Source organism: Chenopodium quinoa, unplaced genomic scaffold (assembly GCF_001683475.1).
Source record: "Chenopodium quinoa cultivar QQ74 unplaced genomic scaffold, ASM168347v1, whole genome shotgun sequence".
NCBI classification, from domain to species: domain Eukaryota; kingdom Viridiplantae; phylum Streptophyta; class Magnoliopsida; order Caryophyllales; family Amaranthaceae; genus Chenopodium; species Chenopodium quinoa.
Window position 1 is genome coordinate 2,762,862 of NW_018743331.1, and position 12,725 is coordinate 2,775,586.

The following is a 12,725-nucleotide window of genomic DNA, read 5'->3' on the forward strand; positions in this document are numbered from 1 at the left end:
GGAAGATACATTTTGGATTTTCTGGAAAAACGCAAAATAAATGCTCGACATTCACCCGAAATAAAAAGAGGGTGAGCAAAACTTATATAGATTGGTGTGGTTGAGTGAAAATGCAACGATTTAAGACAAATTTAACTGAATTTGGTTGAGAAACGGCCAAGAACGAGGTCTTTGATGTTCCGCGGCGATGACGAGCAAAAACGAGCCACCAGCAAAATGAGGAAAAAGAAAGGTTTAAATCCGGAAAAATACGAATTCATCGCGGCTCGACAGATCTATCGCGCGCGATGAACCTGACGTGGCGCGATAGACCTGTTGCCGTGCAATAGTTCTGATTTCGCCTGCGTTAGCCTTCGATGGTCCCACAACTTGATTTGTTGGTCCATGATTACCCCTTTGAGCCTCATGATGAGCAATTGATAAATATATGACTTGATTTGATTAGTAATCAGCCTGATTACAATTTTGATTGATGATCGGCCTGATGACGATCACCTTCTTGATTGATTGAGTACACTTAAGAATTGATTAAGCACATTTAAACATTGATTGAGTAGTTATTGATCATAATCACAAAAGGAATCCTAGGATGGAAGATTTCTACGGAAATCAATTTAAAGCTTGGTAAGACCTTGAGGAATAAGGTTTTATGGTAGATTTTTCAAGGAGAGAGAAGCTACCACATCCAAGGAGTAAAGGTGAGAAGATTTGAAGACGGCTCAAGGAGTAGTAGTCTTCAACAACATTCCCTAGGATGTGGAGGTTTTACCCCTTTGATTTGAAGACGGCTCAAGGAGTAGTGTCTTCGACAACATTCCCTAAGATGTGGAGGTTGTCCCCCTTTGATTTAAAGATAGCGAAGTACTACGATCTTCGGCGACATTGTCACTTTGATTTGAAGATGGCAAAACACTGCAATCTTCGACAACATTCCCTAGGACATGGAGGATGTCCCTCTATGATTGGAAGGTGGCGAAGCACAGCGATCTTCGATGGCGCTCCCTAGGATGTGGAGATTGTCAAGCAAAACAAATTTGATTCAGCAAAATTGATGTCACCTAGAAGCGAGTGCTCGGCAAAACCCAAATACACGTTTCTTTCCCCTTAACTCTTTTATTTGTAGAAATGACGCTTTCTACAAGTATCAGCATTAAAAAGGATGATTTAGGATCGAAGAACGTTCTGAATCATTCTCCGTCCCTATCGACTTACTTTGACTTTTGTTTTCGAAACTTACGTTTCTCCAAACTCAGTCAAAGTGGGGGCTTCTGTAGACACCTGATTGTGTCTCCCCAAAAACCAAACCCGGTGATAAGTACCTTTCATCTTTGATTATTGAGTTAGGTGAAAGGTTGAAGAGTCTCGTGAATTTCCTTTAGCCTTAACCATTTCTAAACCTTTCTTTAAATGTTTTAAACCAAAATTATTCATTTCGTGTCTTTCAAAATCATTCATTTTGTGTCCACTTTATAAAAACGTCCAAACCAGTCTATTTTGGTTCGTAATCCCAGACCAATTATTATATAGTTGGATGAGCCTGAAAAGAGCTTTTCAACAATATATTATAAGCCCGAATCTGACTTATAACGAAGAAGTCATGGCTAAAATACTAAATCGAACCCGAACCAAGCCTTACCTACGACCCAATGATCATGAGGGTCCAAATACTTTAGTTCCATTCCTAAACCCATTAGGATTTATAATGAGCTTCTGGAATCCTCTAGAAGGTTCTAATTTATCCTGTTTTCGAAAAGATAAAGATTTAAGAATTTTACATCGGATAAAAACTCTGTTTTTCAATGATCCTAATCCCGGTCAAAATAGAATACATACGGATATTTGGTTAACCCAATCCAATTGGGAATCAAACTCTGTAGGAATTCTATCTTTTCAAAACCATCGCTGAGCGACAGCACCATCGCGCCACGATGGACCTTTCGCACCACGATAAAGCTTTAGCGTCGCGATAAGACCTATTTTACTTTGATTTGAATTTTGACTCTTTTCTTATCGTTTTGACTCTCTTTTTTCCCTATAAATAGAGGTCATATTACCCCGTTTTCAATCACCAACAATCATCATCAATCCTCTCTAATATTCTTTCTCTCTCTCTTAATTCTTCATGTTCTTAGCCTAGCCTAAACACATCCAACACACACTTTTGATACTCTTTAACACCATACTTCCTTCACGAGATTTGAATAATCTTAACCATCCTCGACGTTACCTTCGACCTCGACGTGAAAGGTTGATAGTTTTGAGGGTTTGGTCCCAAAATCTATATTTCAATCCATATTTGATTTATTTACTTTAGTGATTTTTGTCTTTCTTGAAGTTACTGACGTGTGTATTGTTTTGATAGAAATAAAGCTGAGGCATCAAAGTGAATAGATCTACGATCTTTACTCTTTAGATTTTGGAATAGAAATCATGTTTATAATATTATTTTAATTCCTAGTATCATGTTAGGATGCTTTTATGATTAATAGTATCATGTTAGGATGTTGGTTTTGATTCCTAGTATCATGTTTAGGGTGTTAATTAAAATTTCTAATATCATGTTTCTAGTATCATGTTTAGGTTAAAGCTTTGATTATGATTTTATTAGTGACATGCTAGGATTTGTTATTAATCCGTTTAGTATCATGCCTAGGATCTTACTAATGATGTTTTGAAGATTTTGATTATGATGATGATTATTGTGTCAATTATATGTTGCTTGATTATTCATGATTGATTGTTATTGTTTGATCACGCCCTTTCTTGCAGGTTTAAAGGGAATTTGTACTTGAAATCACGCCTAATAAGATAATTAATAATTTGAATTTAGGCTAATATGATTTTAATTCAAGTGATCACCAATAATAGATTTGATTGTGCATTAATAATCAACCAATATAGATTAAACAGGTTTAGGGCAACTTGATGTATGTATGTTAATCGAAAAGCGCACACGAATATCATAAGAATTAAGTAGAGGTCGATTTAGGGCGGGTTCAATCTCTTTTGGGTTGGATTCATACCATCATCCCCCAATATCCAGTCATGGTTCCGGACCATTAAGGAGTTAGCGATCTCCGTGATCGTGAATGGGGTGTAACCTTTGCACTTGTGAACGGTTTACAAGTTCCTAAAACTTTTTGGCGACTCCTCTATTTCTAGCTTCCTTCCCTTGGAGCACCTCCATGCCTAAACGCATGACCACAGTGGGGCTCAAAAGGTTGAGTTTGAAAAATTCCCTACAACTGAGTAAAAACTTTTTTTTTTTTACTAAAATGAAATTATTTTTATTGAGTTAAAATTAAATAATTTACTAAATATTATTTTTATAAGGTGAAGTGAACATGGTCTAAATCTGCTATATATATGTAAATATTTCGTATGTAATTGCATTTTGACACCAAAGTAAAGGGAAGAAATATAATTGAGAATCAACAAAAAGGAAAATTTGTCAATGATTACCACGTATTAATGTCATTTTCAAAATTACTATCGCGAATTAAAAAAAATGTAAATTACTACCGTATAAAATTTTAAAATTTTTATTTTACTACCAGACTCCACTTTAGACCATTTATGACGTCATTTTTCGCCGTAGCCCGCGTTTAACCCTTAGTTAAGCATTTAAATACAACCCAAAAAAATCCCCCTAACTAATGGTTACCCTAGCTAAATTAAAACCCCCATTTCCTTTCTTTCTCTATCATAACTTCACTTTGACCCTCTAACCTTCAACCTCCATAGAAGAACACTCTACAAATTGGCGTCACGAATCTTCTGCTCTCCAACAAATCCTTTACTTTGCAAAATTGACTAGAAATAAAGGAAGGGATTACTGAAGGAGGAAAACCGAAAAAGAAACAATTTACAATTTCACGCTAGAATTCATGGATAGCTTAATTCAAAGAAAAATCACATATTATGCTTAGTTGATAGCTTAATTCAAAGAAAAATACAAAAGCCCTGTGTTAAGCAACCCAAGTCATAACCCATTAACCCTAAAATTCGAAAACCCTAGAATTTGAAAACCTTGAAAGACAAATTTATTATAGGCGAGTTACATGTTCACCTAGAGAAATTGGTGGATAGATGGGAAGAATTAGTGTGAATTTGGAGCAAGAAGCTTGGAGGGTTTTTAGCAATGTCGAAGGAGGAAGATAAGTTAGCTAAGGTAACCATTGGTTAGGAGAAATTTTTTTATTTTCCCTTTTTTGTCGTTTAAATTGTTTAAGTAAGGGTTAAACGTGGGTTAAGGGGAAAAGTGACGTCAAAAAATGGTCTAAAGTGGAGTCTGGTAGTAAAATAAATTTTTGGGTTTTTCTATATAACAACCCTGTTAATTTCGTTTACCTACAATGTGCCCCAACATATATCACTTTCCACACTGTAACCTCAATATACATTTTGTTTCCATATGGTAACCTTGCCGTTATCCCGCCGTTAAAAAATTCCGTTAGTGGGGTCCACTTTCAATTTATTAATATTTTTTTATCGATTTGCACGTTGGAAAATATTATGTTAAAGGTTTTGGAGGCTACTTTGGTCCTTAAGGAACCAAATTGAACTCAGATTTCACAAAAAAAATAACGTAAATGCCTTGTTTTGCGTATTAAAACGTGAATACATAAATCGAGATATTTCTTAATTAGCAAAACGAGGCATTTAAGTTTTTTTTTTTGTGGTCCTTAGATACAAAAGAACTGACTGTAACCACTCATCAGAATATTCTTTTGGTTTGGGACCCGTTTTCCCAAGTTTCTTATTCATGACATCAATCACATTCCTCTCTGCCATTTGTGTCTTTATGTTTTGCAGTAATCTGGTTATTCTACTTTTGTGAATCTCATATATTACTGCCAATTGAGACAAAAAAAAAAAAAAAAAAAAAAAAAAAAAAAAAAAAAAGAAAAACACCCTTTGGTACAGTCCCCCCTGCATGTTCACAAGAATCTCATCCACTATTTCTTTTTCTTTGGTTGACAGTGAGTTGTTTTCTGTTGATTACATGATTTGCGGCATCATGTTGATCTGCACCACTCTCTATCATGTCTTCTTCCTCCACGTTGTCTACAGGGGCAGTTAATTAGGGCTCAATGGAGCTTGGCCCCTGAAAGGTTTGGAGAAAAAATTGTACACTATTAGAGTAGTGGGTAAAGACCCAATAAAATAAATTGATTGTTTTTTATTTCCTAGAATACATAGTATATATAATAACATTATAAGAGTACTAATCTACAACTATAACTACCCAAATGACCAAATCCCAATAAAGCTCTGACAACCCTTAAACTCTTTCCTTCTTTTACTACACTCATTCTTTCCTTATCAAACCATCAATTGATAAAGTATTTGCACCTTGAAAAACAATAGGTTTTGTTTTAATTCGTTTAACATTGTTGTTATTTTATTAACTACTCCGTATTGTTCCATTTTTTTATATAATTTCTTCAATGTTCTTTTTTTTTCAATTAAATTTCTTTGATGATTAGTATGAGCACTCAAAAGCAAATTCATAATTTTAGGAGACAAGACGTTACTGTGGTTAATAAATTGCTCACTTGAAAGTATAGAGTACGTTTTTGTCTTCGGTATCTCGTTCTTTATTTCTATTATCTATCAATTGACAATTTAATTTTTTTCAATGCTTGAATTGGTAAATTGTGATGTATTGATAATAAATAAATTAATCACTAATGTACTAACAATAATCATGCTAGTAATTATTGGCCCTCGAAAGAAAGAGTTTCAAGATCCGCCACTGGTTGTCTGTATCGATATCTTGCATATGTTTTCATTTCCCAATAATAATTGCTCTATACCATAGAAGTTTTCATAAAAAAAAATTAAAAAAAATAAAAATTGTCATCTTTTGTGTTTTGATTGAATTTGTGCAAATTTGAAGGAAAGAGATGAAGTTTTTTGCCTGATATTTTTTGTTGAAGCGGTAATGAAGCGGAAGCTAATGTTGCCCTTAGTTTAACTATGGCCGACTATGGCTGTAATTTATGGGTTATTTTGGGTGAAACATTGATGACTGTATTTAATGCACTTAAATTCATGGTCTGTATGAATTTAAACATTGAATGCTTGCTGCCCCTTTTATATGGTGAATGAAAGGGTGAAGTTTTTAGTTGGAGGGAAAATTTCAAGTGAAAAGCCCATATAATAATTTAAAATTTGTAAAAAATTGGGAGGGAAAACAAACATCCCTCTACACCAAGACACACCAAATAAAAAAAAATAAATAAATTTGAGGCCCACACCCTTTTCTCTCCTTTTTTTCTACTTAATTACATACCCCAACTTTTAATTAAACTCCTCTAAAAACTTTTGCCTTGGAGTTTGTGGGGGGGAGAAAGTATAAAATATTTCATTAAAAAATGCAAATCGTACAATCAAGAATAGATTAGATGAAAGATTAGTGTAAATGAAAGGTTAGATTTTTACTGAATATAAAACTCCAATGAAATCCTTATATGACAAGTGCAATCAAGTATGTGACTTTGAGAACTTATTTCATCAATTCATCATCCTTCATCCTCTTAATAGAGTACCAGGCATCTCCCATGCTACTAAGGTCCCTCAAACCATCCTAGCCTTTAGATTCACAAGTTATGAAAATTAACACTATATCGTTATGCATCATGACCTTGTAAACACTAAGGTCTTATCATTGCATAGTAGTGAATAATAAAACAATTGTCCATAAACCTATCAAGTGGCCAAAATAACACCTCAGAGGACTGAAAGTTAACAAATGTTACAGTGCAAATGATAATCACTGCAAAATATTGCATCACCCACCCATTACATCCTATAGTTCACTTAGTACCTCCAAAACAACTACTTAAAAGGTATCATAAGGTTCTAGTAGGCATTAAATATCAGTAAATTATCTACAAAAACATCACTGATAGTTTGGTCCATCTCTTCCAGGCACATCTTGCTGATAGGCACCAGGAGGACCTTGCTGCCCTCCGATGTTGCTGTTCTGTGGAGGATAGTTCTGAGGCGCATTCTGATAAGGCATCCCTCCACCTGTTTGTTGGTTTGGCCTGGTGTTGCCTGCATAGCCAGGATTTCCTTGCCCCCCATAGTTAGGAGGTGGAGCATTTCCTCTGTTCTGTGCATATCCTGGATTTCCATAACCAGCATTGTTGGGTGGTGGCATGTTCTGCCCATAACCAGCATTGTTGGGTGGTGGCATGTTCTGTCCATAACCAGCATTGTTGGGTGGTGGCATGTTCTGTCCATAACCAGCGTTGTTGGGTGGCGGCATGTTCTGTCCATAACCAGCATTGTTGGGTGGCATGTTCTGTGCATATCCAGCATTGTTGGGTGGCATGTTAGGTGTCACACCACCAGTGTTTGGTGGGCCCCTTCCACCTTGTCTTCTGTCAAAGTTCCTAGAGCGATCGGCATTTCTAGGTCTGTCATTGCGCCTGTTTCGCTCCTGTGCCTTTGCATTGTTCCTTACCCATTCCTCGTGGTACTTAGGATCATATGGAACAGCTTGACCATCGATAAATGGTTCCCCTGTCAAGAATGCCATAAAAGATCAAAATATTGCAGTAAACAACATTTACGAGTCAGGTACCTAAAGCATTTCCCCAAGGAAGTGAATACTGGCTTTACCTTTTTTGGTGTAGAAGAGAGAGAGGAGAGAGGAAGAAGAGAGAGGGAGGGGGAGGGGTGTGGATGAGTACTGAGTGGAAAGGAGAGGCCATATCAACCAATAATGTACAGCATCATGCTATGGCAAAAGCTAATACTTCCTCCGTTCGCTTTTAGTTGCAACGTTTTGAGACTTAACACTTGTCAATGCATAATTTCAACCTTAAAAATATCTAATTACAGAGAAGTAAAATATATAACAATTGATATAATGTAAATATATAATTGAGACGAATCTAAAAAGATCCTACATGATTATAGTTTGCCCAGCATATAAAGTAACAAAGGAGGCCAAATGGGAAAATATGAATAGTGCAAATTTCCAAACGTCAACAAAAAGAGTAATGAGGAAAAGTATATAACATTAGAAAAAAAGATGGAACAAGCAATACCAGAGCAGCAAACAAATGACATGTTACTATGGCCTTGTAAATTTGAGCAACATAGTGTTTTTGTGTTACAAAGAGGCAATTTTGTGTATATATATATATATATATATATATATATAGATAGATAGGTTAACAGCAACACAAATATTTCAAATGTCAGTTATACAGCAGAAATTACTAAAAAGCTATCAAATTCATCGATTTCTTACCCCCGTAATCTTTGTTTTTGACATCCAAGTACGAGTCAGGGAGGACCCAACGCACATTGGGCAACTCTGCAAAAATCAAAGGATCCAAACCATAAGCTTTTCACAAACATAAATACTTTGAACACTGGATAGGCTTTTAAGCAGCAAATGTCAACCTTTAAGTTTGTATGTTAACTCCTCAGACACCAAGGCTCCAAACGCAAAGTAATGTCTGGTTGAGACAGAGTATATTTTCATCCTTGCTTCTTCCTCACTGAAAGTTCAATCCACCACATATTGAGAAAATAAAGCAGAAAGAAAATCAAACAGATGTAACAATCAAAGCAAATACCACATGGAGCAAGAATAATATACAAGTACAAATCATGCAATAAAAATGTCACCTCCCAATCAGGTAAAAAGCTAAGAATAATGAATAAATGATATTCTCATGTGGTTGCACACATGGATAAATTCTCACACTTTACCCCCATCAAATCTATTTTCAAGTGTGAAGCTCTCATCTGTCTACTATTACCATAGTCTAGCAAGAAGCATACATTACAGTTATATCAATAACTACTTCTGGAACAAGTATGCACATAAGGAGGCATAAAACAAGCCAACAATTACGGCACTTAAATAGTTAAATTCAACCAACACAGCAGCACCCTAAAGAAGCAACGTAACAGAGGCTAAATCTAATAACACAAGCTAATCCTTACTGCATTTTTTTTACAAAATTAAGAAAAAATAAAAATAAAACAGAACAAAATTGCTCCCAAAATGTAGAAAGAGCATAAAGAACCATCAAATAACCAATAGTATTTACATTACTGTACTCTGATGTCTAAACGCAAGATCTGGCAGATAAATCATTGGACAAAGTCACTAATATGCAATCCAATATTAACCACCCCAAATAACCATGACTAACAATACCAACCTTAAAAGATTGCCTCCTACATTTCAAAATATATTGGACACTTAGCATTGAAAAAAACAACAATAAAGCAGTAGATCAGTACAATTCATATAAGAGTCTTGTCAGATATTAAACACCTATAATTAACATCTGCAAACCCAATTTCCCCAAAACTCAAAACCATTCTTCTTCCTGCCTCCACTTAACCAGTTATATGAAAACAGCTATACTAACACCAGGACCTAAATTTCAAAATGTTTGAATTAAATTGTGCAAGTTACAGAATCAACTTAGGAGGTGTTTGGTTCATTATATTGGAATGAATTGAAATGGAATTGCATACTAGAGAGGTATGGATTCTAAAACTCATACTAGTCTAAAGTTGTTTGGTATAATGTTGGAATGGATTGTATTCTTCATTAATAGAATGGATTGTGAATCTTAAGAGGGGGGAGGGGGGGTATGGGATTCCATAGGTATGGGGTAGAATCAGAATCTCTTAGGTATGAGATTCCATTACTAAAAAACTCAACCAAACAAAAAAAACAATAGATGGAATGGATTCTAACTCCATTCCAATCCATTCCAAATGATCCAACCAAACGACCCCTAAAGTATTCCAACTGCCTCCACTTAACCAGTTATATGAAAACGGCTATACTTCCTAACAGCAGACCTAAGTCTCAAAATGTTTGACTTAACTAGTACAAGTTCCAGAATCAACTTACAGTATGCAAGCTTTAGAAACTCCCAGAAACAGGAACATATGTCTAACTAGGGGTGAACAAACCGGGTACCCAATCAAAATTTTAGGATCCAGACCCGGAATTGGTTGGGACCGGGTCCTAAAATTTGGAACCGGAATTGGAACCGGTACAACCGGGTCCTAAAATTTAGGAAATGGAATTGGTTCCACCGGGTACCAGTTCCGATTCCGGGTACCCACTTATATATATAAGTGTTGAAATATAATACAAATCATAATATTTTTTTTTGGTGTATTTTTACTTTTAGCGTTTAATACTTATATTTTTATATACATTAAGCTATTTTTTAATTATATTAAATATTAATATATTTTATTTATTTTACTAATTAGTTACGTTCAACATATTTTTGTTTTTTAAATATATTTTGTACAATATATGTTGGGTAACCGGTATAGTAGAGCGGAGAGAAAAATCTAGAAGTTTTAGGGTTTTGTTTGATAGTGGGTTGAGAGTTTTATAAGCAATTGGGCTTAGAAATTAAAATGGGCTGTACATAACTCTTTAGTTTCTTAAAAACACAAACAATCCACATACTATATCATATACAACCGGGTACCCAGTGGGTACCGGGTCCAAAATTTTAGGATTTGGAACCGGAACCGGTTACAACCGGGTCCGAAATTTTGGACCCGGTCCCGGAACCGGTGAGACTAGTTCTGGGCCCGGACCCGGCAGGTCCTTACCGGTTCCGGGTCCGGTACCGGGTACCCTGGATCTTTGCTCACCCCTATGTCTAACATAGCAGGCACAGCAGATAAACGCCTGACAGTGCAGACATTACACATTATTTCAGGGAACTTGTGTGAAGCAGATTCAAACAGGAATGAAATTTCATTCCTTTCGCCTGGACTTTTATGCTACCAGGGCCCACCACAGTGACCTAGTGTTCTAGCCGTCAAACAGAACCACACAGATAACATTGCAGATACTGTATACATAATTCATAGATCTTTATCTCCTACAACAGCAAACTAACCCACCTTTGACAAACGGTATACATATACTTAAGAGGCTGAGTAACATAGTTGGGAAACCAGCACACCTTGGGCAATAATAACCACGCAAAAGATATTTACTTTGGTTGAGTGTAAGGAAAACCCTCTATTGCTCGCAAGAGTCTCAACTCATCAAACTATCACAATTTGCCTAAACACATCAAACAACAACCCAAATGACACTCTAAAGTCTAAACATCATTTTGTGATTACAACAATGACCTTTGCAGGTCAGTGCTCTGTAAGGTAGTGCAAACCGATGAAAAAATCTACAAATCTATCTGAACTACAGGGTAATCAATTTTGATCAGAAAATAATATCTCTTTTTTGAAGTGCAGACTAAAAATAGGAGTTTTTCCATTTGTACAAGGTTTGAAAAAACAATTTTAGTTTTTAAAAATATATTTCAAATATCTGATACTTAAATTTAACTCCATACCTTTAAAATAACAAATGCCTAACCCAAACAATACAAAATGTTTATATTCCTAAAATAGCAAACACTATTAAAAAGGAGGTCAGCAATACAATCAAAGACCATCTAAACAAGGGTTCATATCAAAAGCCAAAGTTAAATTGCATAGTACCCAGAAAATGAAAGCAACAACCAGCGATCAACAAAATATCAAACAAAGTTAATGCCAAATAGTTTAATTGGTTACGATATTGGCGTTGAACCCAATCCCTCGAATCAAACCCCGTCTACATCAATACCTTTACGACCCGAAAAATATACCAAACACACAAACCACCCATCCATCATTTCCTAATTAATCGTTCAGTATACCGCAATCATATACCAAAAATGCAACAAATAGTAAGAAATCAAATGATAAAAAGGGAAGAATAAGAGGAGAAATACCTTCCAATAACTTCAGCTAGGGTTTTAATAAAGGAATCAATAATCTCATCTCTGGTAGCATTTTCAGGTGGGGGCTCAGTAACAACAAGCCAATGCTCAAAATCACAGCCATCAAGCAAGATGGTCTCCTTAGGAGGGCGATTAGACCAATTAGGGTTATTATCGGAGAGAGAATTCTGAGTCTGACGAGTGGCGAAGGTTCGGAAAGAAGTGGTGGTTAAAGCGGCGGGGTAGCGGTGGAGTGAGGCGGCGGAAGCGAGGGGGCGGAGGCGGAGGAGAGATAAAGCGGCGGAGGTGGTGGGAGAAGTGGTGGCGGTGGTGGCGGAGAAGGGGCGAGAGAGGAGGAAAGAGGCGAGGGATTGCTTGGAGGTGGAAGTGGTGGTGGTGAAGAGGGTGCGAGAGAGAGGAGAGAGAATTCGAGGAGCCGCCATTGATGAAGGGTTTGGACGAAACCCTAGAGGTTGAGGAAAGGAGAGAGAAAATGGGATGGAAATGTGGATCAGGGGTTTTAAGAGGGTTTAGGGGTGAAAAAGAAGGGAAGTGTGTTTAAGGGGTGTTTTGAGTTTGTTTTCCTTTTTTTATTCGTAAATATGATAATGAGTTGACAACGGTGGAATCTTGCGATTTTTTTCTAGACTTTTTTTTTTTTTTTTATTTAAAACAAATTTTTTTGACAAAGGTTTATTTAACGAAAATAGTAATACAAGCTGAGGTACAAGAACACGAAACAACCAAGTAAAACACCATGGGGCATTTGGTTCAGAAATTGGAAACGGAGTGAAAAGGAAACAAATAAGAGGGGAGAAGGGAATCATTTAGCTTGCCTTTTCATTTGTTTGGTTTAACCATGCAAAGGGTATTTGTTAAGAGGAGAGTAAGGGTATTTGTTACCCCAAGTTTTCAAGAGGTAACAAATGAGGG

At 36.1% G+C, this 12,725-nt stretch overlaps 1 protein-coding gene across 2 annotated transcripts; it reads right to left on the minus strand.

Annotated features, from left to right (window-relative positions):
• Window positions 1-6,632: 6,632 nt before the first annotated feature.
• Window positions 6,633-12,452, minus strand: LOC110737751 (multiple organellar RNA editing factor 8, chloroplastic/mitochondrial-like). 2 transcript variants are annotated; one of them, XM_021918094.1, is made up of 5 exons: window positions 11,805-12,452; window positions 8,428-8,525; window positions 8,273-8,338; window positions 7,222-7,536; window positions 6,633-7,185 (listed from the first exon to the last, which is right to left on the minus strand). In XM_021918094.1, the coding sequence occupies exons 1-5, from the start codon at window positions 12,233-12,235 to the stop codon at window positions 6,908-6,910; spliced, it is 1,188 nt and encodes a 395-aa protein (XP_021773786.1). In that variant the 5' UTR covers window positions 12,236-12,452; the 3' UTR covers window positions 6,633-6,907. The 2 variants fall into 2 exon arrangements, with proteins under 2 accessions (XP_021773786.1, XP_021773785.1); XM_021918093.1 differs by having other exon boundaries at window positions 6,633-7,536; window positions 11,805-12,444.
• Window positions 12,453-12,725: the final 273 nt, after the last annotated feature.